General features: G+C 38.5%; 3 protein-coding genes across 5 annotated transcripts in view; 2 read left to right on the top strand and 1 right to left on the bottom strand.

Moving 5' to 3' along the window:
- Positions 1–133: 133 nt before the first annotated feature.
- Positions 134–4829, top strand: LOC120548461. Its single transcript, XM_039784724.1, has 9 exons — positions 134–267; positions 380–471; positions 1948–2135; positions 2310–2326; positions 2379–2432; positions 2784–2814; positions 2946–3158; positions 3956–4006; positions 4263–4829. The coding sequence occupies exons 2-8, from the start codon at positions 398–400 to the stop codon at positions 3997–3999; spliced, it is 621 nt and encodes a 206-aa protein (XP_039640658.1). The 5' UTR covers positions 134–267; positions 380–397; the 3' UTR covers positions 4000–4006; positions 4263–4829.
- LOC120548129 (SLC35A4 upstream open reading frame protein-like) lies at positions 4779–8348 on the bottom strand. The gene is made up of 3 exons (XM_039784158.1): positions 8221–8348; positions 7362–7460; positions 4779–7192 (listed from the first exon to the last, which is right to left on the bottom strand). Exons 1-3 carry the CDS (start codon positions 8233–8235, stop codon positions 6995–6997), a joined length of 312 nt encoding a protein of 103 aa, XP_039640092.1. The 5' UTR covers positions 8236–8348; the 3' UTR covers positions 4779–6994.
- The window catches only part of LOC120548128 (inactive phospholipase D5-like), a 63555-nt gene continuing 45274 nt past the window's right edge, over positions 7378–25658 (top strand). Inside the window, exons 1-2 of one of the 3 annotated variants that reach the window (XM_039784154.1) lie at positions 7378–7488; positions 14272–15017. In XM_039784154.1, the coding sequence (XP_039640088.1) occupies positions 14850–15017 (168 nt within the window). In that variant the 5' untranslated portion in view covers positions 7378–7488; positions 14272–14849. Of the gene's footprint in view, positions 7489–14271; positions 15018–24780; positions 25284–25658 lie in introns of those variants that run through there. The other 2 variants (XM_039784155.1, XM_039784157.1) reach the window with 2 other exon arrangements.

Raw genomic sequence — 25658 nt, 5'->3', positions numbered from 1 at the left:
GAATATAAACCTCTCAATCGGGTGTTTCATGATTGCTAGATATCTTTTAACTCTGCCCCTGGTAACAGATGATGCGTCAGCACAAGGAACCAATCAGAAATTTGGTTTAAAAAAAAAAAATCCAACCAGAGTTGGGTTGTTGTTGGTTTTCCCCGCCTGTTGCTTTCAGTTCCTTCTGTCTCTCCTCAGGCATAAAGGTAAAATCTCACTGAATTCTGTCATTAAAAGCCTATTTGTGAAACAGCTTTCGACTTGACCTGAAATAAGGTAATTTCTCTCTCTCTCTATGTGTGTGTGTGCTTACGTGTATGTGTGCATTTTTTTGCCATTATATTCTGGTTTTAATCACTTATGTGGATATGTATGTGTGTTTTAACAGGTTTGTGTTTGTGTGAAGATGTCGGACCCCGAGACCCAAAACCAGCCTCTCCTGGCAGCTACCAACCAGCAGGCAGCCTTCAATGCACAGGGGTAAGGATTGTGTATGGACTTGTTTTTTTATGTTTATGGAGTTCCATAGAACCAAAAACCTGGTCCCAACAAAGTTAACCATTTACTGTAAATTAGTTAACTAAACTAATGTTTATATTGGTGGCACCAAACCATAACAGTGATTATTCCTGTTTTAACCCATTTACTACAAACTACTTTAATTTACAGGTAACCGTTTTTTATAAACCATGGTACTCTTCTTCAGAACTTTGAGTGTATATTATCTACCCTCCAATGAGCCATTGATTACCATTAATCTCCATTAAAATCAATCAGCAGACTCTTGAAACGTTTGAAACTGATTTGTGTGGTCCATCACACTGAACGTGTAGACAGACTTTTCTATCTGTCAGCACTTACTAAACAATTACCAAAACAACAATAACGAAACTGCTTAAAGCTGCTTGAGGAAAATTTGTGTGATTTTTGATATTGGGCTGTATAAATAAAATTGACTTTAACTGTGACAAAAGTGATGGATTACCAATCAAGCCTCCAGTCTGCTCATTTATTTTGATATTGCAGAGAAATTATTGGAAAGAGCATAGATATACATGTAATTGTAGATAAGGAACATCAAATTTGCCAAAACAAGTGGACAGTCCTATAAATGGGTTGTAACTCTACTAAAAGTCTGTGGATGTCCTCATTTTGTTTTCTTATTTTATTTCATGTGTTTAGTTATGTTTTCATGAGTAAATGCCACTTCAATGAAACATTTCTTCATTAGCACATTAAAAAACAAGACTGTATTTAAGGCTTTTTAGCATAAATTCATCACAGAGTAGACACACCATTTAGTTGAGATTTAAAAGCAGTCTCAGAGAGGACACAACATTTAAAGCAATGGGGGATTTCCAAAGGAGGCCTTGGTGTGAGCTAAACAAGCATGATACAAAGAAATGTCAAACTTTCACCTAAGCTTCTGCTTGACAGCAGCTGATGTCATCTCTCAGTTGGTGGTGACGTACTGTATATATGCTGAATACCATGGCTGAGCTTCCTGTTACATTTTCAGCCTAGGCCTTTATAAAGTTCCTCATACTTTGCATTCTTCTCCACTCCCTCACTTTCCTGTCTATTTCTTCTCCTCTGTCTCTCTTGATCTCTTTCTCCCACCTAATGATTTAGTCCCTATGACCTCCTTGTCAGTGGCAGATAAAAATTATATCTTTTCCCCCTTGTTTTAATCTTACAGTCATTAATCAAAAAAGACGCACCGGTCCGTGAACAGTTGAAATGGATGATTGTAATTCACGATGCCCCGTCATATTAAAGACTTCTTCTTCATGTCCCTCCTCATTTTCTACTGTCTATCACTCTTTGTTTCTCCTTCTGATTCCATTCCAATATGTATATGTTCAACAAGTCCTCCAAATTAAATGTGTTTCTCCTCTCTTTCTCTACATACACCCCCTCACCTCTTCCCTCTTTCTCTCTCTTACTGCTTTCCAGTGGCCGCTCCTCCCGGGCCTATAAGGTGGCAGGTATAACCCTGTTGGCCTGTGTCCTGATTGTGGGCCAGGCGATGATCGCCTACTTCCTCCTCAGCCAGAGGGGTGAAATCACGTCTCTGAAGGAGCAAAGCAACAACCTGCAGTCACAAATGACGAAGGGAAGATCTGGTGAGGAGGCCAAATATAGTACAGATTAGAATACAGAATACATAGAATACAGATTAGGAGGGATATAATGTACACTGTTGGTATTTAGCAGAATGCCTTTTGTGAGCAGCTAAATAATATAATGATAATAGAAGAGAAAATGTCAAATGTCAGAAAGAAAAGAAATCCTATTACTCATGAGATCTCTGTTAGGGTCTAACTTTCATTTAGTTAATCAATCTGTTTTTTTCTACCTCTCACACACACTCTTTCTGTCTGTAGTTGCCGATGCACATGCCCATGAACGCCTTGCCCGAGCTAATGGATGTGGACGAGGTAAAAAATAACCAATAAATAAAATAAATCCAATACTAAAAGTAAACTTTTCAGTGCTCTCAGATGGATCTTTGGTGTTTCTCTATTGTTGAAAATAGGCTGATAAGATAATATCACCTGACATAGAAGCCAAGCTATTTAACAGTCAGGCTATAGTTACAATGGAGGTGCAGGTATACTCTTTGAATTTAATGATATGATAGAAAAATAATCCACCTTTAATATAGTCACACAGTAATGTTTCTGTCTTGTTCCTCTTGTGGAATGAATCCTGTCATATTATTGTAAAATCAAGTTTAAGATGTGGTGTTAATCTTTTTCTCAGTTCTAATTTCACTGGTTGTATTGCAGGAGGCTTCCACTGGAGTCCCAGAAAAAAATGGTATGTTCTGTATATATTTACTATATGTGTATGTATTACAGTGTATGAATTGATAATCAATCTTTATCTATCTACACTTTAGAATGTTTGTGATTAAAATGACATTTAACTCCTCTCCTCTCTTCTCCCAGTCCCTCTGCAGGCCACTGACTGCCAGCTGGAGAAAGCTGGTGTGAAGCCTGTGCAGGTCCCTGGTTTCCGCCCCGTCTGTGACGAGCGTGGCCTCTACCAGGCCCAGCAGTGCTTTAAACACCACTGCTGGTGTGTGAACCCAGTCAACGGGCTAGAGGTCGTTGGATCCCTGAGGAAAGGACAGGCCAGTTGCGGTGCACCTGTCTTCACTGGTGAGACACCATAACTGGTCATGAAGTCAGATTGAGATTAGATTTTGGCAGCCGCCTCACTTACTTTTGTTTCGTGCAGTTTTGAACCAGTGTTTGCATGTTGTATTCATGGTTTTAGTAAATGTATGTCGTAGTTTAAATCAAAAAAGCTTTATTTTCCCTTAAAGCTCTAGTGCATAACTTTTTGATATTAATTAACATCCGTTACATTGAAGCCATTGCCAAATGAGTCGCTACAAAGCTAATTAAGACTATAAACTCCACACAACTCTCTCTGTACTTCTCAGTATGGCTGTTCAGAAGATTGTGTTGTCCGACGACTCATGCACAGAAACTCGACTAAAGATAATTACCTCTTCTGAAGAGGCCATCATGGGTGGGTTAGGGTGGGGGGTGCGCGATCACAGAAGGCTTATATCATGTGGACGCGCCGACAGTTTTGTTGTCATTACATAGACTTCCTCATGGGGGCGACAGAAACTATGCACTACAGCTTTAAGTAAATCATTTTGGGGGCTTAATTTCATGGAAAATATGCTGGATTTCACTATTTCACTATCCAAAACTTATAGTATTATTGTTAATATTGACATTTTATACATGAAATACTGCACTAATTGTATGAAAAAACAGCTGGCATATACAATTATCACCAATTACTGTTTCTCTTTTGATACAAGCAGATCTGGATCCAGATTTTTTAATATCTAAAACATTTATACTATTAAAATAATGATTATTCCTGAACCATGATTTAAGATATAATGTAGCTGACAGTCAAGTTTCTGTCTTGGTAGGTGCCATGAGCAAACTGTTGACTGTGCCTGATGAAGCAGTCTGATACTGCGGTGAGTACATGTATGGTGTTCCTCTGATTCTCTATGTATGTATGTATACAGTAAATATATGTAAGCAGTACTGAATATAGCATGTGATTATTAGCCTATCCACTGTACTATTAAGCATTTTTTCAGACTTTGAATTTAAATACATTTGGAAAGGGGTGTATTCAAAGGGATATTACTTTCTACTGCTGCTAAAACTTTGTATCAACTGTATTTTTTCATTATCTGTTTTCTGTTTCACTTTCTTGGGCATTTGAAGTTGATGAAAACGAGAGACGAGCAACAGAAGAACATCTTCATCTAAACTTCTAATCACCATCATATTTGTAGTATTTGATAAGCTAATGGGGTTATATATACTGCTGATAAATTCACAAATTATATAATTATCTGCTTGCTATCACCTTATCAGTTTATAGCAACTCATCTGCAACTAATATTATATGCGCATTGATTACTTTGCATCTCCATCATATATAGCTCAAAGTTAAGGATTTTAAAATAGTTTGTTTTGCAACCTTCAAATGTTTTATTTAGATTTTGTCCCATTTGATTAAAAAAACATTTGCCATGTTGGGAAGATTGTAAAGAACAGCACATTTTTAATATATTTTGAATATTTAGATTAACGGTGTGGTCACTTGAATCTGTAGCCAAAGTTAAGCAGATGAAACTGTGATTCAAATACACACACATGCACACGCACACACACACACACTAAACACATTTAGGTGCAATCAGAAACCAGGAATACTTCACTCTTGAGACAACTGTAAACTGTATTTCCACCATTTATTTTACAACCCAAATAAAACTCTTAAAGACAGTTTTGGTGGTTTTCTTTTACAATATCATAAAGGAATTTCAAACTGAGTAAAAACCCATGATGACAAGACAGATTAGCCAGTGGAATAAGGCACCAACATTTGACCCATCAGTCTATATTCCACAGCATATCAAGTGTTTAAAGAAAGGTATTACTAAAAAAAGCAAACATGCAAAAACATAATAGACAGAACTTTAAGAAACTAAGGTCATGCAATACAAACACAGCATCATAATGATTGTCAATAGGCACAAGTTGTTTCTTTGTTCCAGTTACCAAACATATAGTACACATAGTTTTCTACACTTTCCAGTCAAAGTAAAAACTAAAATGAACACAACCTCAATCTGAACTAAAATATGGCTTTTGTGTCAGGTCTGACTGTGTACATAAGCAATGTGCATTAATATTAACGGCAGCAATACAGTACCTTTGGTTGTGAAAATATTTTTTTTATGGGTTTAAATCATTAATAAAAAGCTATAGTGCGTAGTTTCTGATGCCCCAATGAGGAATTCTAAGTAATGACAAGAAAACTGTTGTTGCGTGACTGCGCACTGACACAACTCATTTGGCAATGGCTTGAATGGAATGAATGCTCATTACTATCAAAAAGTTACGCACTAAAGCTTTAACACAAAAAAATATTCAGGTTATCCACCTCAGACTTTCAGACTAGTATTCTGTAGCAACTGCATTGTTCATTTATCCATTTTACTGTTAAATTCTCTTCCTTAAAAAAAACAAATAACACCTTTCAGTACGCACAACTCAAAATATGATGCAGACACCGTTTTGGTACATATCACAATAATACGGATTCTCTTTGACAGGTTTTGATATTTCTTGGACAATAAACAAAATCATTGATTGTTGAAAGACAAAGTAACAGCTTTAAATCCCTAACATTCTTACAAGTGCAAAAGATCAACTAGTTTCCAGCATATGAAATAGGCAGCCAAACCACATCAGGAAAGGCTATTGCACATATGGCATGAGATGATAATGTCAAGTCCAGACCAGAGTAGGCACTCTCAATATATATTTTACATAATACTTTAACACATACTTTCCTGTTTTGTTAAAGCTCCCAAGTGCAGTTAAAACTAATTTATCTTAAAGCAAAAATTCCACTTTGGCGTACATTAATTTGATAGAGCCTACTAACTGTGTGCAGGCTGAAGGATGACCTTTTTTAAGCAGTGTGAGGTGGAATCTCTAGATAAATACTTCTTATTCTTGAATAGTGTGTGTTTTTGGAGTCACTTTTTATTTGTCATGAATGAACCTCTACAAAGATGAGGACTATAATTTTATTTAAAAATTAAAATGTTTTACCAAAGTGAAATATTTACCCATAACCACATGGAGTGATGTGTTGTCCCTGAAAAGGTGTCACACCACACTACAGACTTTGCTCTGACAGCTGCAAACATCAAGGGTTTTCACAGGATTTACACTGAAGAGCACCATGAGTGTGAGGTGAGGCAATATTTACATGCTATATCACCCTACTGAGCTAAAATGGAAAATTATTAAGGGCTGCTATAATTGATTTTCTGACCACTAGAGGGCAGACAATTTTCTTTAAAAAAAATTCCTCTTGGAGAGACTCAATACTATATATCTATCTGGACATCAAAATAGATGTAGTGTGTTTCTCTAGAGTTAACCTTTTAAAGGGTGTAATAGCCAAAACAGCTGGCTTGCACATAAGGATAAGGATATTGGTTGGTCTCATTATGTATCAATAACTCTTCAGAATGCACATATGGCAGGGTTGAGGACAGAAATCATTTATAGCAAGTTATAATAATTCTCTTATAGGTAGTAGTTTAAATTTCAATCACTGACCATTTTGGGAAGAAATATGGGGTATTCTGTGTTTAAATTACCTGAATTGTAATCCTTCCCACATGCTGCTTATGCTGAATTTATCACAAAATGTATGTGTATACGTTATCAAAGTAAATACTGTTTTACCTTACTTCATAACAGGGGCTTTAGAACTACTTTAGAATATTTCTATTTACTTATCCATGTGGAAAGTGGAAATAACTATTGAAATGTTTATACCTTTGAAATAAATATCTGTTCCCGTGTGCAGCTGTAATGGCACCCTGTGATTGTAGACGTCTCTCCTCCTCACTTTTCTTCCACTCTTCTCATTTGCGTCCTCCTTTCAGGTTGCGTATGTAGTCTTTGACGGTGTTTTCAATATTGGGAACGGCATAATTTTGTGCTGCATAGATCCCAGTACACGTCCCTACGGCAACACCCAGTAATGCTGAAGAACGTAGCCTTGCAACAACGTACCCAGCCAGAAAACCCTTGAGAAAAGGAGAAGCCAGCAGACTGCCTCCCTGAGGAGGAAAGGAGAGATTAGACCTGTAGGCCTAGTAGTCTGAACAGTGGTTCTATATCTCCATCTGCATAGTAGCAATTTATGTTTTTATAGCTGTCTGGCCTGTGAGCAAAATGTAAGGCAGAGTAACCTGAGCTTGTACATATTAGTGCCTGTGTGAGCCTTACTGGAGGAACCCCAGCCTGTATCTCATCCTCCATCCGTCTCTGGATGTCTTCCAGCTGGTCCTTCAGCTCCACCAGGTCCTTGAGCTGGCCCAGAGGACCCTGCATACACACAGACACAAACTAACTGGTTAGTGTAGCTCACACGCGGTTTTCTGAAATATAGAGATGGTACAAATGGTAAAACATTGTGTACTTTGACAATAATGACAATCAAAATAAAAACTGTTCATGCTAGTAACGTTAATTATCGTGACTTAGAACAACTATAGGACCTAAGGTAAACTAAAACAACAGAAATAAGTAAAACACGTTAGCTTCCGGGCTTATATACCAGGAGAGAGGAAAACAAGATCAAAATGACTACATTATCCGAGAGAGGCTAAAGATTCTTTAAAACTGCGTTTCAGACAGCTTTAATGCTTTAGCTAACTAAATTGTTAGTAAGAGGTGAAAAAACGGAGGCTCAGTGGGTGAGCAAAGTTATGTTTCCATTAACCTTAACGTTAACTGTCATTAACTGCTTAATCAGACGCCTCGAAACTTCCGTGTCGTCAGCTTATTAATGTTTTATGTGTTCACAGCACTGTATATATGGGTAAAACACCCCCTAATACATCAAGCGTGATTATATGTATATAGCTAGCTAGCTAAATAGTTACCTAAAAGCTTAGCTAACCAACGCCATATCGCTCCGTTACGATAGCCTGCAAACTGTAGCCTAGCTAGCTACTTCATGAGCTAACATCAGCTAACATTATTTGATGACTGCTAAATCACACAATAAGTCAGGCGGGTTGTTGTTATAATAATATAGTGATGCCAAATATCTAAGTTAGCGTAGAAAGTTGAAAACTCCGACCTTGTCATTTGCCATGTTTCACTGTTGATGATGTCTCTCTCTTCTTCTTTCTCTTGTGGCTTTGATGAAAATGAACTTTACTGCCCTCCACTGGATATTCACAGATTCAGATTGTCTTCATAATTAGCCACAGGCTAGTCACTTTCATTAAGGCAGAATAAGCCTACACATATATTTTAGACAATTTCAAAATAATGCAATTACCCAGACCATCTTGCTCACAGTAGCTATACAATTAGCCTATATATTGAAGGCTATGTGTGAATACTGTTTTTTAGGGTTATGATAATTGGATGAGCCTTTAAAAATCTTCCCACAGCCAAAAGCAGACAGATCCTTACATCTCCTCTCATGTTGAAGAACATTATGTTCCAATTTCCAATTAAGTGATATAGTGTAGGCTACAGTTATATATTAACATACGTGAGTTACATAGAAAATGTGATTTTCAAAGCAGATTCTGCAACACTGCATTGCCATCCACCATCACACATTTTGAAACAATGTTTGAAACTGTTAGTATTCCCACCATATTGTAAAATGTCTCAGATCAAGAATGTTATCTTGCTATTGTTGAAGAGGCCATATGCTGCGTCAAAATATGACAAAAGCATTTTCAGACATTAAATCTGCAGTATATTTTATACAAACCTCCATATTCTCACTCCTAGCTGACTGAGAGGAAGATGAGAGGAATCAATCCAATTAACTTGGGTTTCTTTTGACTGACAGCTTTTTACTTACTGGTGCTGGAGAGTCTGCATGAGAGAGCACAGCCGATAAGACACTGAAAGAAGGAAAAAAGAGTAATGGAAGCAATGATATATTCAGTAATCAGAGCTGTTCAATTTGCACTGTTTTATAACCATCACTGCAACAACTCACAGCCTGAAGAGGGAAGGTAATATGTGAGGATTAAAGAGTAGTAAAAAGAGTGGTTCTCCCCCAGAAATAAAATTGCACAATTTTAGTGATTACATGGACCGAGTTACTTTTAAAACATGGTGTTTCTTTTAAGTTAAAGTTAACAGGTAGCGCCGGGATGACAAGTATAAATTGCAGAGAGAGTGTGAAAGTGAGAGCAAATGCCAGAGCTTGGAGTGACAGGAGGCAAGAGAGAGTCTGAGAAATATCCGTAGAAATATACGGACCAAAGTATGGTGGTGGACTGGTAGCTGCAGAGGTGCCAGTTCACCTCCTGGGCACTGCCAAGGTGCTCTTGAGCAAGGCACCGAACCCCCAACTGCTCGGAGTGCCTTTCCATGGGCAGCCCCCTCACTCTGACATCTCTCCATTAGTGCATGTATGTGTAATTCAGGCCTGTGTGTAATGTGTATAATTATAACAACAGAGTGAAAACATTGTAATTTCCCTTGCAGGATTAACAAAGTATAAATTATTATTATTTATTATAATATGGAGAAAGGAAGTATTTAACAGAGAACAAGAGAGTGATTGCCAATTTGAAATATAAAAAGAGACAGACAGACAGACAGACAGACACACAGACAGACAAAAAATACTAAGAGAAAACTATCCTTCAGACTCATTTAAAGGTCCCATGGTGCTCTTTGGATGCTTTTATATAGACCTTAGTGGTCCCCTAATACTGTATCTGAAGTCTCTTTCCTGAAATTCAGCCTTGGTGCAGAATTACAGCCACTAGAGCCAGTCCTACAATGAGCTTTCCTTAGTATGTGCCATTTCTGTGGAGGGTGGAGAGTGGGGGTGTGGTCTTGACCAACTGCCACTTTGCTCGTTTGAAAGCCATGATGTGTCTCTCTCATGGGTGGGCCAAATTCTCTGGACGGCAAAGCAGAGAAAGGGGAGGTAACCTTGCTCCTTATGACCTCATAAGGAGCAAGATTCCAGATCGGCCCATCTGAGCTTTCATTTTCTCAAAGGCAGGGCAGGATATCCAGGGCTCGGTTTACACCTATCGCCATTTCTAGCCACTGGGGGACCACAGGCAGGCTGGGGGAACATATATTAATGTTAAAGGAACACGCCGACTTATTGGGAATTTAGCTTATTCACCGTAACCCCCAGAGTTAGACAAGTCAATACATACCCTTCTCATCTCCATGCGTGCTGTAAAGCTGTCTGACTGCTCATGCAGCATCAGCCCATCACAGAACAGGCAGGTGAATGGTTCCAGTAATCCTGCTGCTCCGAATAAGTGACAAAATAACACCAACATGTTCCTATTTACATGTTGTGATTTGTAGAGTCACAGCGTGTACAAAAAACAACGTAACATGAGACACAGCCATCTTCTAACCGTAAACAAACCGGGAACTATATTCTCAGGCGGAAGAATATAGTACTTGGGCGGAGTGATATGCTCGCAGCAAGCCTGTCTGAGAATATAGTTCCCGGTTTGTTTACGGATAGAAGATGGCTCTTCATGTTACGTTGTTTGTACAGCGCCCGCTGTGACAAAATCTAACATGTAAACAGGAACATGTTGCGCCACTATGCTTTGTCACTTGGCACAATTCGGAGCAGTAGGCTAGTTGGAACCAGTTACCTGCAGGATCTGTGCTGGGCTAAGCTAATGCTGGAGCCGTCAGACAGCGTTACAGCACGTACGGAGATGAGAAGGGTATGTATCGACTTGTCTTACTCTGGGGGTTACGGTGAATAAGCTAAAGTCCCAATAAGTCGGCGTGTTCCTTTAAAAAAAACTCATAAAGTGAAATTTTCATGCCATGGGACCTTTAAAAAGATTAGTCTTGATCGCACGAATGATCACTTCTTAGATACTACTTGGTGGTTTCTTCTGCAGCCCTTTGTTAGAGGGCCTAACAGTACTTAATCCTCACTTTCGGCAGGACAGATATTCCATTAACCTTTCCTTATTCAGGATTATCACAGGACCAACCTGATGTAACGGACCACAGTATTTAATGTTCTGGTCAAGGTGGAATAGAACAGTTTTTAGCATTTGCTTTTGTGTGAGATGAAACAGCACACAGCAGGGAGTGATGCAGGTAAGGTGTCTCTGATCTTCAAAGTTGTTGATGGTTTAGGGGAGTTATTGATTTTGGCTGAGGCCTTTTTGGCTGACTAATTTTTGGATGCTACTGTAACGGAAAGGTCATTGAAACTTGTGGTGCAATCATCACAGTGATGTACTTTAGGGAAATGTGTATTCATACTGTATACCATAAACATCATGGGCAGACATTTATGAAGAATAACAATCTGTGATTTTAGAATGTCAGAAGACACAAAGTCCTTTAAACAAGCAGTGAAATAAACATGAAGTTGTTTATATTCAGTGAACAGCAAAACAATACATATTTTTTTTATTTTTATAGCTTTGTGACTAAAGATTCAGCTATTATTAAACCATACTAGCTGAATTTTGGCTCTAATATAATGTAAGGGATGCGTATTAATAATCAAAACACTAATTTGGCTTGTTTGTGCAGATATAGAAATTCAAAAGCTGGGAAAGAAAGCCCCGTGGCTGTGCACGTCAGTTTCAGGACATAACGACAGTAATATTTTTTGCTTTGAGGAATAATTTAAAATATGCTTTATAATCAGTGTACTGGGTCTCACTGTCTTTTGAATGATTTATGTTATAGGCAGTAAAGCAGGAAAGCGGGTGTCACAAGGCACACTTGACAATTTACTGAAAATGGGAGAAGCAAGTGGCTTTAATAAGCAAGTGATGCAATATGAGTTTCAGTGATATATATTCTATTACTTCCGCTTCATCAGCTTCATCTGTAGTAGTAACATGGACTGTAACTACTCACAAATACTGTATTGAAGGTATATTGATTGACCATTTCCGGTTGTTCCTCATATTGGATGTCACAAGTTTTCTTGTGTAATGTGCAGGTTGCTTGATAAAATACTTAAACCTTGTGTCAAGTTGTCATCAGTGTACCCTTTGGGATATGAATTTTATTTTTTGAATATACACTTACCTGGATTTGACACTGTAATCTGTTATATCTGTCAGCCTCTGACAGAATGGGTGGCGAGCTTGAAGCTCACGTGTTTCTTATGTGAAAAGCACTGAGTTATAGTTTGGTAACCTGTGCCCTGTCTGAGAAGTGTTGCAACTTGTGTTGTGTGAGTGCACCGTATCAGTGGCCAGCAAAGGAAATGTGAGCTGAATACTGATCACTGAGATTAATGAGAGCTCTTAACTGAACATGAGCCAACTCACGCACATAAACAGTCAGTGAAGGTAAAAGGCTTTCAGGTTTAAGTTATAGAGAATGTGGTCCTGAGACCTGATGCTTTTCGCCTGACGCCTGAGACCTGAGGCTGTTTTCCTGAGACCTGATGTCTTTTTTGCCTGAAAGCTTTCCATCAATCAGACACATTTGAAGCCTGCCGGATGATGAAAGGCATTTCTCTATGGCTTAAACCTTAAAGCCTTTAAGGTTGGCTCAGTGTTTATTTGCGTTGAGTTGGCTTGCCTTCAGTTAAGTTTTCTCATTAATCTCAGTGTTCAGTATTCAGCTCGCATTTCCTCTCATGGCAACTGATACAGTGCTGGCAGAGAGACATGATATTTGGACTGAATGAGAGGAACTTTGTAGATTGTTTGAGATGTGAGCTTTCTCACAAATGTGCATGACTCAGCATTGTTGAGATGGAATATGAGGCTACCAAAAAAAAGATCTGCCACTTGAAAAAAATTAGTTAATAATCATTACTGTAATTGAAACATGGACTATTTGTCTCATTGGACAGACAAATGAGTGAAGCTATAGGCAATATTTTCCTCCAAAATGTGGTCAGAGAGAGTTTTACAGATCTTCAAGAGTATAGAAGAGAATTGTAGTGAAAATGAATCTAATATACACCGATTCTTTTCATTATTTAGTAATCAAGCTAGTTGACTTTGCAGCATCAAGACATGGCTGCAAGTAGATGAGCAGCTGATGCTCCTGTATAGTCTCTTTCCAAATATGTATTATGCTAATCCTTTTAAAACAATCTTTCCAGATTATTACACTAATGATGAAAGTTTTAAGAACTAAAGAGCATTACTGAATGTAAAGTACATGTCTGATACTGTATTTGTGTCTGTCTCTTCATTCTTTGTCAGGAAAAAGTGTGAATGTATTTTTTCCACCACAGCAGTAAATAGTAATACTGGTAGTGTTGTAAATTGTGTTGGATGGATTGAAGTCCATTCAGGTCACTTAAAAAATAAACACTTATTTTTGACCGCACCCTGAATTAATTTATAATTATATTGCATATTCAAAAGGTAACAACCAGATACCCTGATGTCATTATATTTTCCTCTTACATATTTGTTAATATAATTGGCACACCAGTTATATGTTTATATACAGTAATTGGCAATATCTTGGTATTCCATTGCCGGTTGTAAGTATCTCAACAGCTGTATCTTAGAGTTAAGCCATGCAATTATAATGGATTGTTTCAATTTCAAGTTTGACATAAGGTGCACTGGCTGTTTGCCACTAATGATTTTAACATTGTGTGTGTGTGTGTGTGTGTGTGTGTGTGTGTGTGTGTGTGTGTGTGTGTGTGTGTGTGTGTGTGTGTGTGTGTGTGTGTGTGTGTGTGTGTGTGTGTGTGTGTGTGTGTGGAGTTAGACGTGCATATGTGTAGCCAGGGATAGCACCCTGTCCATGGTCAAAGGAGAGAGCAACACACCCGAATATGGAAAAAAAACAACTCGATTTTCATTTGGGAGTGGTGGAAAGAAAGAGAAAACATGACTGTTCATGTAGGCAGCAAAAAATATAAAAGAGGGATAGAGTTGTTGACATATAGGGGGAGGAAAAGAGTGATATGTGGGGGGCTGGATGGACAAATGGGAATGAGAAAAAGAGATTTTGGGAGAAATATAGGTATGGGTGTGTCCATTGAGTCTGTCATCAGGGCCACTGGTTCCACTGGTGTCTGTTTTACATAGAGGTCTTTCCTTCCTCTATGACACTGCATCAGCATCACCACGCCTCTCTCTGTCCCCTCTCTCTTTATACCTCTTCCTCTGTGTTTTTATACCCCTCCCTTTCCCTTTCTCCTCCCATTTTTTCACAGATACACTCCCACGTCGTGCACCGGGGATGCCTGAATCTGTGGAAGTCCTGATCAGAGTCGTCGGAGTTCCCGGTCTGCTGAGAGCTGAGCCTAACAGCTCTGTGCTCAGTTAAACCCAGTCCAGCCTTGCTCAGCAAATATCTCTGCATTACAATAAGAAGGTGAAGCCGTGCTTACAGGAGGCACACTGGAAGAGGATTTTCCTACAGCCTGTGGACATTTGCCAATAGTGGTGAAGAAAGGGATGCTGCTTCTTTATGAACACAGGGGTATTATGACAATGAAAGCTATGTGGTGATGCATTTGAGGAATGTAAAGCTTCTCCACTCCACTGGAGCTGAATGCTTGCAGCAAATTGCTTTGGAAGAAAAACACCACCTTTTGCTAGACACTTACAAGTATATTCATTTTTTCACCATGTACCAAGGAAGTAAAAGGTGCAGTCAAGCTAAATGTGCACGATGCATATCAAAAAGGAAGAGTTTCCACCAGCTATTAACAGGAGATCAACAAGCTAATTGACTCTTTTTTTTTACCAAGACTGAGAGACCATCCACCCACCCATCCATCTGGCTATAATGGAGCTACGAGGGACCCGCGGAACAATGGGCCTGGACTCGAGGGGTCAGGGGTTGGGGTTCGGCATGCCAGCCATCGGGATTCCAGCCAGCTCCATATTAACTGCAGTGCAGCATCAGGACTACTCAGCCGGCGTCTGGCTTCGCAGGAAGGACAAACTCGAACATGTAAGTTCTGAATGCTGGAGCTGGGGTCAGAGAATTACTGTAAAGAGTAGTGCAATACAACTGAAAAACACTATTCCACTAATATACTATAGAGGTTGTTCTGGCCAAAACATGTCGCATTCATGCATTTTTCTCAACTGAAACACTTTAAAAAATACCTATTTGTTTTTATCCATTGATGCATGTTATTCTGCACTGATTGCTGTTTTTTAAGGGATTTAGAACATTAAAGTTTAAATGCTTGTTTAAAACAGGAGAGAAGTGTGGGTGTTGCTATCTGGGAGGAAATTGGTTCTGTAATGTTTGAATATTCGACCCAAGACTGGAATGGTGTTAGAAGAAGAAGAAGGCTACCTGCAGTATGCAAGTGCTGGAAATCAGGGCATGGAGGTTTGGAGGCACTACTGGACAAAATAAAATCTTGTGGACTATTTTGTTGTCATGATGTGGAGATAATATTCATAATTGTCAGATTGACAGAAACATTTAACCAGCAACATTTCATCTTTCACGCAAATTTTTGTTTCAAGATTTGCTGCTTACAGCAACCTTAATGTGAAGATTTGATGAATCTCTCTGTTTTCTATCATTGTGAATTGAATATCTTTGGTTGGACAAAACAAGCCATTTGAATTCATCCCCATCAGCTCTGGGAAATTATAATTGTAATACTTCATTATATTCATACTTTTACAAATTAATCAATTATGAAAATAATTGTTACGTGTTGCACATATACATGTTTTTATAGTAAATTGGCATACAGTACCATGGAGTTTCTTTTTTGTGTCCCTTCCAAACCCTTGTTTCAATAAGACATTCAGTGTAAGTTTCTAAATGTTGCATGCTGTGGGAGATCTCCAGTTATGGCTGGAGGAACAAACTGTTTTTCAGTTTACATTCTGCAACACTTTGCCTTTCTTTCTTTTTTTGCATGATATTCAAAAATCACTTTTGTTTTCTGTTAGAAAGGAGTTGTAAGGTCCTTAAGGGACTCGCTGCTTGTAGGTAAACAGTATCAGCATTCTACACAGGGCTTTCACCATTTAGCATCAGGGAAAGGAATGGAAAAGGTGTGTGTTGAATATTTGATGTTGGAGGGGAACAGTGCCATGTTCAGAGAGCAGCTTTCTAAGCCTGTCTGTATAACCTTCTATGATGAATCAGCCTGTCCCCCTTTCTGCAGGCTCACATACACTCACACACATACACGATGCACACGGCCAGTGAAACGCACACACACATATACTGTAAGTGTGTATTTGCAGACACCAGACCACACACAGACAAGCTGTTTTTCAGACAAGCCAGTCGCTTAATAGGCAAGGAATTTTGCAGTTTAACTCCACACCACCGACCCCAAAACAGAGACACACACACACACACACACACACACACACACATATTTAGCATTAATGATTAGGGACGACAAATGCAAACCCGACAGTCTCTATGCACCTAGTTAACAACAAATAAAAAAATGTAAATGTTGCAAAAACCTCATTATTATGTAATGGAATTTTCTTCTACAGATCCAGGCCAGACATACTGTACATTTAACATCAGAGCAAGAGCTGCCCTGCTGACAAGGATGTTAAATGGATAGTCAGTACTGTAGGAGAAGCATGAGATAAGACATTGGATACAGAGTGCTTTAGGCACATTGAGTACCGCTGTCAGCATGATTCAAGTCACAAGTTCAGCAACAACTTGTAAAACTTTGAGTCAGTCAGTCATGAGTCTCAGGAAATCCTGAACTAAAGCACCACAAAACAGACGAGCACCTCTAACCTTTTATCGTTTTTATGTTTTAACATATTCACATTTCATGTGAAATGTTGCATTCAGGATTTATGATGGATATAAAATAAATACGGTTACAAAATGCATTTGTAAGTGAAATACTGTATGATAGTTCATTACAGAGCACTAATACTACTAATCAGTGAAATCTGCGAAGCTTTTGGTGTAACTGACAACAAATAGGATTCACAACAGCATCCAATTACTGTAATACCAAAGGTGAAAATTAATGTAGTTAAATAACAAATCTTTATTAAAATAACGGTTACTCAACTTATGCTCCAGTCAAACATTCCTGTTCAGTTCAAGCATGAGCCTCACTTACATAAGGTCCCTTGGCAGTGTGTGACTTTGGGCTGTCCCAGTGTGATTGTTGTTATTATAGTCCTTTAAACAGTATAGTCCTTTATTATCAACTATCTTTCCTGTTACATGAACCTATGCTGACTGATTCACTTCACTTCAGGCTTTGTTTCTGAAACTATGTTAGTGCATCTAAGTGGATGTTACACCATTAGGAGTCTTTGCTTAATGGCTTAATGGATACTTTTATTTTATGTTAGTATAGGTTCTGTACTTTGTAGTCATTACTGTTTATATTTCACATGCTTGGTTTCAAATGCACATTGCACTTAGGTACATAAATTACCATTTCAAGTTTCTATTGATTAAGTGCATTCACTGTATACTCTGTATACTACAGGTTGGGAGGCTTAGTCTGGATGAAATATGGTGAAATGTCCCAGATCAGTAATAATATTGGTCAAACCACATAGGGCCCTAGCCCCTGAGGCTTTCTCTCCTGGATACAAATTGGTCTAAGAGGTTTATTTTCTTTTATCTCATACTGTGGGAGACTGACAATCATGAAGATAAAGATTATGAAGAAGAGAGTTAAGGACATTTAGAAGTTGTATTCAGCTCAAACTGAAACAAAAAGGATTCAGCCATTGTATGAATGTTTGGCACATCTTCTTGACGCTAGTTTAACGTTAGCTATCAAATAAAAGCTAAAAAAGGCAAACAGAAGGATCTATGGAATCCATTTGGGATAAGTGGCCAATCACAGATACAAATAATACAGTTTTGAATGCATCATGCAATATTATTGGTGTGCATTTTCTGGTGTCTGTGGATCTATGCGTTTTACTGAATGTTAACTGTAGTTTAAATCTGCCGTTCATCCCTATTATCTGTTGAAAGCCTTGGGCTTTGTCTCCTCTTTCAAAGAAGCATATACCTGACTTTTTCACTTAAAGATGGACATGTTTTCAGTTTTGTGTTCCTTTCATTTTTAATTGGTGAGTTTTATCTGACAGTTATTCAGCAGTAGGGAATACTCACCTTGAGCTTTGTGCTGTAACTGCCTCTCTACACAAGTCAGGCATAGAGCAGTTTCCTTATAACGCTGTTAGATAGCTTTGATTGTTCAATAAGATGTTCCAATGTCATTGTTTTCTCATCAACATACAACAAAATAAATCACTGTTAGTGTGATTGGTTTAAGAATGGTGTTTTATGATACCCATTGGACAGGATATTCTCTCTGTGTGGTAGATGTAAGACAGCCAGTGATGGGAAGCCAGTAAAATAATAGAGGAAACTCTTCATTGCCTCCAGGGGCTGATTAAAGTTAGCCAAGCTTTCACATATAAGGATTTTTTTTCCTGCCCAAGTTACAAGGGTCCTTTTGCAGAAAGTGAGACAAGGAGAGAGAGATGTCTTTATTTTTGTGAGAGGGACGTATTGCTGATGTGATTTTATATTCAGAAAAAAAAATCTATGTAGAGTGTTTAATACTGGGAGCCAATTAATTTGATGCTTGGGGTATTTGGCTCCCTGTTTGACAGCTTGGCTCAAGTTCAGCTTCACTTCAGCAGCAATTTAACATTGTGCCCAGGCTTCTGGTTTTAATTAAAGTTTTCCTTTCTCACGTCTGTTTGCTGCTAAAAATTGGGTGATGCCTTAGCTGTTAGACCTCAAACTGATGATTCACTCACTGTCAACTGTTAGACCAAATCACCAAATCGAGGACATGGATTAACACTCCAGCATTCATACTGCTATTCAGTCATCTTGCGGTTATCTAAATGCCACCCCCTAGTGAGACTTAATCATCTATGAATCACTGTATTTTGTTCTCTCTTCCTGTAATTAGTTTAGGCATAAATTAATCTGCAGTGAAGAAGTATTTGTGCAAAGTGACATGGTCAGAGAATATGTCTCAGACATACGAGTACTGCTTTTTAAAATGTTTACTTAAAGGTGCCCTGCCACACATATTTCATTACTTTGTGATAATGTCTGAAGTTCTACCAATGGGCTCTGTAAAAAAAAATTGTGGAAAAAATGCCTTGGTTACCTTGTTTCAAGCCATTCTAGCGTGGTATAGAAAGCCTGCAGGAAGACTCAGCTCGATTTGTGCCAGTTCTCATTAATATTCAACGAGCTAAGCTGCTTGACTCTGATTGGCTAACAGCTAGCTAATGAGAGCCTGGCTATCAGCATCCTTTACCCAGCGCAACTGGGCAAGCTCATGAATAGTAATGAGTTCAGGCAACACCACGTCAGACTGACAAGCTTTTGTAATTGGCCTGATTTCTCCGCTTATTTCTTTTCAGTGGCTAGACCTGACAGAGGAGGTAGCAATTCATTTTATACATAACACAAACACATATGGACCAAACATATTTCAAAAAATACAAGTAAAAACAGTTTTGTGTGGCAGGGCACCTTTAAATGAAAGTATAGACATATCATCACCAAATTGCATTTCAATATCACACAATATTCAAAGTGAAAATACTCATCAGGCATAATGGACCCTTGAGATTGCTACTGTATGTTATCATGTTGTTTTTTCACACCCAATTATTATAACTGATGTGTTGTGTAAACAGCATTAAAATGTCTGGTGGAGGTGGAGCTAATTTGAACTGCTTAATACTTTAAACCATACATTTTGCATTTCTAAGCAGTATATGCACATTTAATAACACATTATAATGCAGTTATAATGCAGCTATAAGGACATTTGTAGGTGTTCATTATTACTTCAAGTAAGTCAAGAATTGTACCACCTCATTTGAAGACATATTTACAACTGAGTTGTACTGTATTGTCATTCATGTTGTCATTGCCAGTCACCAGCATCCACTTAGGGGTGCACATAAGCTGAGTTATAGTTGACATATATACAAAACAGTTATATATCTATTTGCATCTACATTATAGTGTAATATAAAGCATTTAGTCAATGTTAACATACTGCTTATAAATGCTAAATATTTGGGGGTTTAAGTAAAGTGTTATTACTATTTTATATGTGGCAGTTGGTAAGTAGCTTAATCTATAGCAATGCATTATATTTTACAAGATCACCATAAGTTTGTGGATATGCAGTGATGTATATGCAGTGATTGGGTCTTTAGACCTTAAAGCTGCTGCTAGTGTAAGATAAATCAGGACTTTGCTAACCCCCCCCCAAAAAAAAAAAAAAAAAAAAAATTTTTTTTTTTTTTTTTCCACCACCCCCACCCCTTTTAAAAACCCTCCAAAACAAAGGGTGGGACAGAACTAATGGCAGGTCAGACAACATGTTCAATAACTAAACAACACAATGTTAACTTTACTCACCAACAGTAAAACAATGCTAACTAGCAAGCTAATGTTAGCCATTTCAGCATCATATCAGACCGACCACTGTGCAAACGTTACTATCATGCTCACCAAGTAGCATTGTGGACTTTTGACTACTAATAACCAAGTGAAAGATAAATCATTCATGGTAATTATGTTACCTGTCGAGAAGAAATGTGGCTACATCTGATCTGCATTGTTCTTCAGATCTTTAAAATCCCGGAGCTCACGCCACCTCTGAAAAGCCACTCCAATATTCATCCGAGTTTTGGGAAATCTTTCTGCAGCTTGTGCGTGGGGAAGGGGGAGGGGAGAACGCTATATATGCGTGTATGTGCCTGAGCAGCGATTGACAGGCAGATAGACCCCCCCCCTGTGGCCCTGATTGGAGAAGATCAACCGGGAGCGGTGGAATTTTGCCAATCGCACTACAGGCTGTAGGTGGTGCCAGAGGAGCTGGATTTTTTTATATTACATAATTCATGTAGTTCTACTGGAACATAGGGTCAGTTTCAGCAAATATGACAGAAAGTTAGTTTTATAAGACTTACCTACTGCATCTTTAAGAACAGTAGAGGGAGCTATTGCCTCTTTGCACACATCTGACAGTCTGTGTGCAGGTGTGTTATACATACAGTACCACAATAATGAACACTATCAGTTTCAACACTAACTAATTAAATATCTTTCCAGGATCCACGGGTTTGAATTATGCAGTCAGTTTTACTATATATGAGCTTTAAATCTCCCTTGTCTCATTAACTTTAATTGGCTAGTTTTTTTATGGGTTTCTTTACTGCGTGGTAGCTCAGACTGCAAAAATGTTATCTCCTCTATTTATTTCAGTCTTACACTCTCTTAGCACACACACACACACACACACACACACACACACACACACACACACACACACACACACACACACGGGGTTTGTGGCACTATCTTTGTGGGGACCCGTCATAACATAATGCATTCCCTAGCCCCTTACCCTAACCTTAATCATAACAATTAAATGCCTAACATTAACCCTTACCCTAACCCTAACCATAACCTAATTATATCCCTAATCCTAAAACCAAGTCTTAACCCTCAAACAGCCCTTTAAAGTTATGGGATCCAGCATTTTGGCCCCACAAAGCTGTCAGGACCCCACAAGTATACTGGACTCCTGGTTTTTGGACCACGAATATTGTTAAACAAGAACACCCACACACACACACACACACACACACACACACACACACACACACACACACACACACACACACACACACACACACACTACATGCAGAGACAGATTAATGGTGAGACTCCACTGGAAGCCATGCATGCTTTTTCATGAGGTGAACTAATTAGGCAATTAGCTGAAATTCATTAGACTCAAAGACAAGTTACTTTAGTTTAAAAATTGTTACATGAGTGTGATCGCGGGGTGCTGACTGATTTGTGAAATCCATATGTCATCGAAATGTCAAGGATGGAAACCTGGGATAAACATCTGAGTGGGATAATCTACATGTCAGAAAACAAAGCTCTATAAGCGCTTCCAGCATTGAGCTCAGAACAGGGGTTAAATAGGGTTTTTAAAATATTCCATTCTGCTCTAGTATCTTGATTTATAGAGATGTGTGGTATTGAATTTCACAGGCGAACAATTCACTGCTTATAGTTTTAATATTGGAAGCATAGTACACTCTCACTGAAATCTTTAATAAAGCAGAGCTACAAAGCTATCTATTATTAATTAAATGTATCATTATTATTATTATTACTTGATGCCTTTATTGCAGAGTCTCTTCTTTAACATCTGTGTGGTTGTGTTTATCAGGTTTTAAAGTGTGTGCTGACTGTTTAATGATTCATGAAAAGGGACTCATTGCTTCTGAGCCTTTAGGTCAGGGAGTCCTTCTGGTGCAACATTACTTCCTGTCCGCAGGGAGTATAGCTTATTCATCAAAATATTACTGTTTCCATTCAGTAATAACCCCATAATAACCCTTACAACTACCCTTTTGACTGCAGGTGGCACTTGACAAATTCATGTTGATTAGCCATTGAGATATTCTCCAAATCCTATGGATGTATACTTAGGCTACATTTGCTTTAGTAGACACCTACTTACAGAAATAGGTCGACATTTTTTATTCACTTTCTTGCAGAGTTAGGTGAGAAGATCAACAGTAGGCCTATTTGTCACCGATCCAATCCATGGGCAGCTGAGCGTTATTTAAATTGTGGAAGAAAAAGAGAGCAAGGGCAAATGTGAAACATTCTTTGGCAACTTTGCAAGTTGTGCATCTGTTCCATCACTCCAATTAGAGTCTACGCCTTGTCTTCACACCCCTGACATCCTGCAGTAAAATGTTTTTAAAGCCACCAGTGTATTTCCTGTAACAAATCACCATCTGGTGCAGATAGATGCTACGAAACGACAGGCGAAATCTCATTCAACAGCTGATGTTGTTTGTTGGGGCAACTCTTTTCCAGGCTGTCACTTCCTGACAGTAAATCCCACAGAAACTGGGTAACTGCTACACATACGCACACGCACACACACACACACACACACACACACACACACACACACACACACACACACACACACACACACACACACACACACACACACACACACACACACACACACCAAACTGTCATTATAAGACAGGGCTGAGCAAAGTCTCCCTCGTTCTGTTGTGAGCACTGCCAAGTCAGCTTAAAAAATCCCAGTTCTGCAGTACAATACAATATAAAAACTCCAACTTTTACAGATGGATGGCAAAAAAACTCCTACACTTAGAAATACATGAATATCATAATATTAGCCACACATTTATGTTAATAATAGGCACTATAGTGAAAGCTCCTGCTCAGAAGTGTGCATGATAATGTTCCTGTGTCTCAATGATCTCATGTGTTTTATTTGTTGCATCTTCATTTATAGTCATTTCTTTGCTATTTCAGGATGATTTAGAAGTAATAATAGAGTAAGAATAAGAGTTAGGATGATCTATTGCTTTTGTTTATCTATCTATCTATCTTGCTGTCTGCAGACTGCTGACTGTTGATATGAAACAGAAGAATATCCCATAATACAGATGAGCAGTTCCAATAAGGGGCAAGCATAACAATCTTAAACTTAAGGCTTAAGGTCATCCTTGTAGCCTTGCAAGTGATTTGGCAAAGTTATAGTGTAAATTACTATTATAATGTTTGTTTTGGGGTTTTATTGTCAATGCAGTAAAGTCGTACTGAGCTAGAAGCTGCCGGTGGGTTTGAAAGACATTAGGACAATGTATTTATAAGGGCTTTAACGATGGAAAATAAAAAATCTGTATCTTCTATTTGGTATGATTCTCTCTGTTCCACCATTCTGCATTTATAGTGAGTAACAGTTCTTACAAATGACAATTGACTGATTGTATGCCTAAAAAGACATACTTCTACCAACCCCCAGGATATCTAACAATTCAGAGTTGCATTTTAATAATATAATGACATTGGCTGAAAACTGACTGACAAAAATTAAACAGAGTAAGCAATAAGAAGGCCATTCTTCTCTAGCTACTACACTGTAATTAGCTCTGACCTGTCAAGTGCAACAGCACCCTCTTTTGGCCATTCTGTGTCAGTACACAGCTGCAGGGCACACTGACTTGTAAAAAGATTTACTATCTCTATTCTGCATGTGAACAGGAGCTGCGGTGCATTTCAATGTGCTGCCATTGCATACTAAAAACGTGTGAAGTTAATCTCCAAGAATGATTACTTGACATGATATCTTTGCTTGATATCACCGAACGTTACTCACACTGAGCTTCACTATTGAATACCATGAAGCATTTCTTTGTGATCGTCTGTGTGTCTTTGTGTGTGTGTGTGTGTGTGTGTGTGTCTGTGTGTGTGTTGCACAAAATTGCTGACTTCATCACATGTGATCAAACAGAGTGCAGGAGAGTAAAACAAAGTAAAGGTTGTAAATTATAGAATGAGTGCAAGTGGTTCACTGCTTTTTACCTGTGCCTCTGCATCAATAAGACATTTTTCTGTACATTTATATTTTTTCTGATTCAAAATCTGTCTATGATGTGTGTTTTTAAGGTCTTCAATCACATGGAGATTAATTAGGTGAGCGCAAAGGCAGGGCAGCTTACTATCATGCACAGTAGGGTGAGAGGACAGGTGGATGGATGGACTGTGAAAAAAAGAGGAGAGCCGGACCATCCATCTATTTATTCTCGCCTCCCTCCCTCTTTCTCTACATGGGAGAACAGAGAAATATGAGCTTTCTATTAGAGGAAGAGGGTGGGGAGATAGACGGAGGGAGGGAGAGTTAGAAGGAGCTGGACGAACACACGATCTGGTGAGACAAGAAGAGAGGAGGAAAGTGAGACAGAAAGGAGGGAGGACAGGAAACATAGAAAAGAGAGCAGTGCCGATGATAGAGAAAGTGTGCGTAGAGGATAGATGGATGGATAGATATATAGATAGAGGCAGATAGCATCATGTTAGGATATAGGTGTGTCCTTCTGTGTTAGAGTTAACAGGCAGGAGAAGCAGCACTTTCCCTCTCCGGCACACACACTCATCTCACAAACATACACACGCATTTACAACACATCGTTTTTTGCTGCGGAGAGGTACCGACTCCCCTCCCCTGTGACTCCAGGGGAAGAGGCGACAGATTTTATAGCTTAAACACACATACACACTTTCTGTTTCTCTCATCACACACACACACACACACACACACACACACACACACACACACAAGAAAAGCACGTGTTTCAGAGTGGACTAGCGACTGAAGGATGCGCCATGAAGGTGAGGTCTCTTTACTATACATTTGTTTAGTTTGTATCTTTGTGTGAATGTGTGTGCGGTGTTGCTGGGCTCTCAGCCAAACATTGTTTTTATTTTATTTTATTTTACTGTCTTATTGTCATTACCTTGACTATCTATCTATCTATCTATCTATCTATCTATATATATATATATATATATATATATATATATATATATATATATATATATATATATATATATCTTTACCCATGTGCTGTAGATGAGAAAGTGATAATGTTTCTCTCTGGAAGTGTCAGATGTTCTAACTGTTCTTTGGTTTCAAGTGATTCACACTCAAGTGGCTTCTTAACTGTGAACGTATGTGTATGTAGATGTGTGTGGAGAGGTAGTCTT

Source organism: Perca fluviatilis, chromosome 19 (genome assembly GCF_010015445.1).
Source record: "Perca fluviatilis chromosome 19, GENO_Pfluv_1.0, whole genome shotgun sequence".
Lineage (NCBI taxonomy): Eukaryota > Metazoa > Chordata > Actinopteri > Perciformes > Percidae > Perca > Perca fluviatilis.
Note: the sequence above shows the minus strand (reverse complement) of the source record. Positions and strands in the feature narration are given on the sequence as shown.

Bases quoted from the DNA above. Each gene is read 5' to 3' on its own strand.
- LOC120548461 (XM_039784724.1), top strand. From the start codon at position 398: ATGTCGGACCCCGAGACCCAAAACCAGCCTCTCCTGGCAGCTACCAAC. The intron at 2,433-2,783 runs GTAAAAAATAAC...GTTGTATTGCAG, and splicing joins AGCTAATGGATGTGGACGAG to GAGGCTTCCACTGGAGTCCC. The intron at 2,815-2,945 runs GTATGTTCTGTA...CTCTTCTCCCAG, and splicing joins TGGAGTCCCAGAAAAAAATG to TCCCTCTGCAGGCCACTGAC.
- LOC120548129 (XM_039784158.1), bottom strand. The intron at 7,193-7,361 runs GTAAGGCTCACA...TTTCCTCCTCAG, and splicing joins TACAGGCTGGGGTTCCTCCA to GGAGGCAGTCTGCTGGCTTC.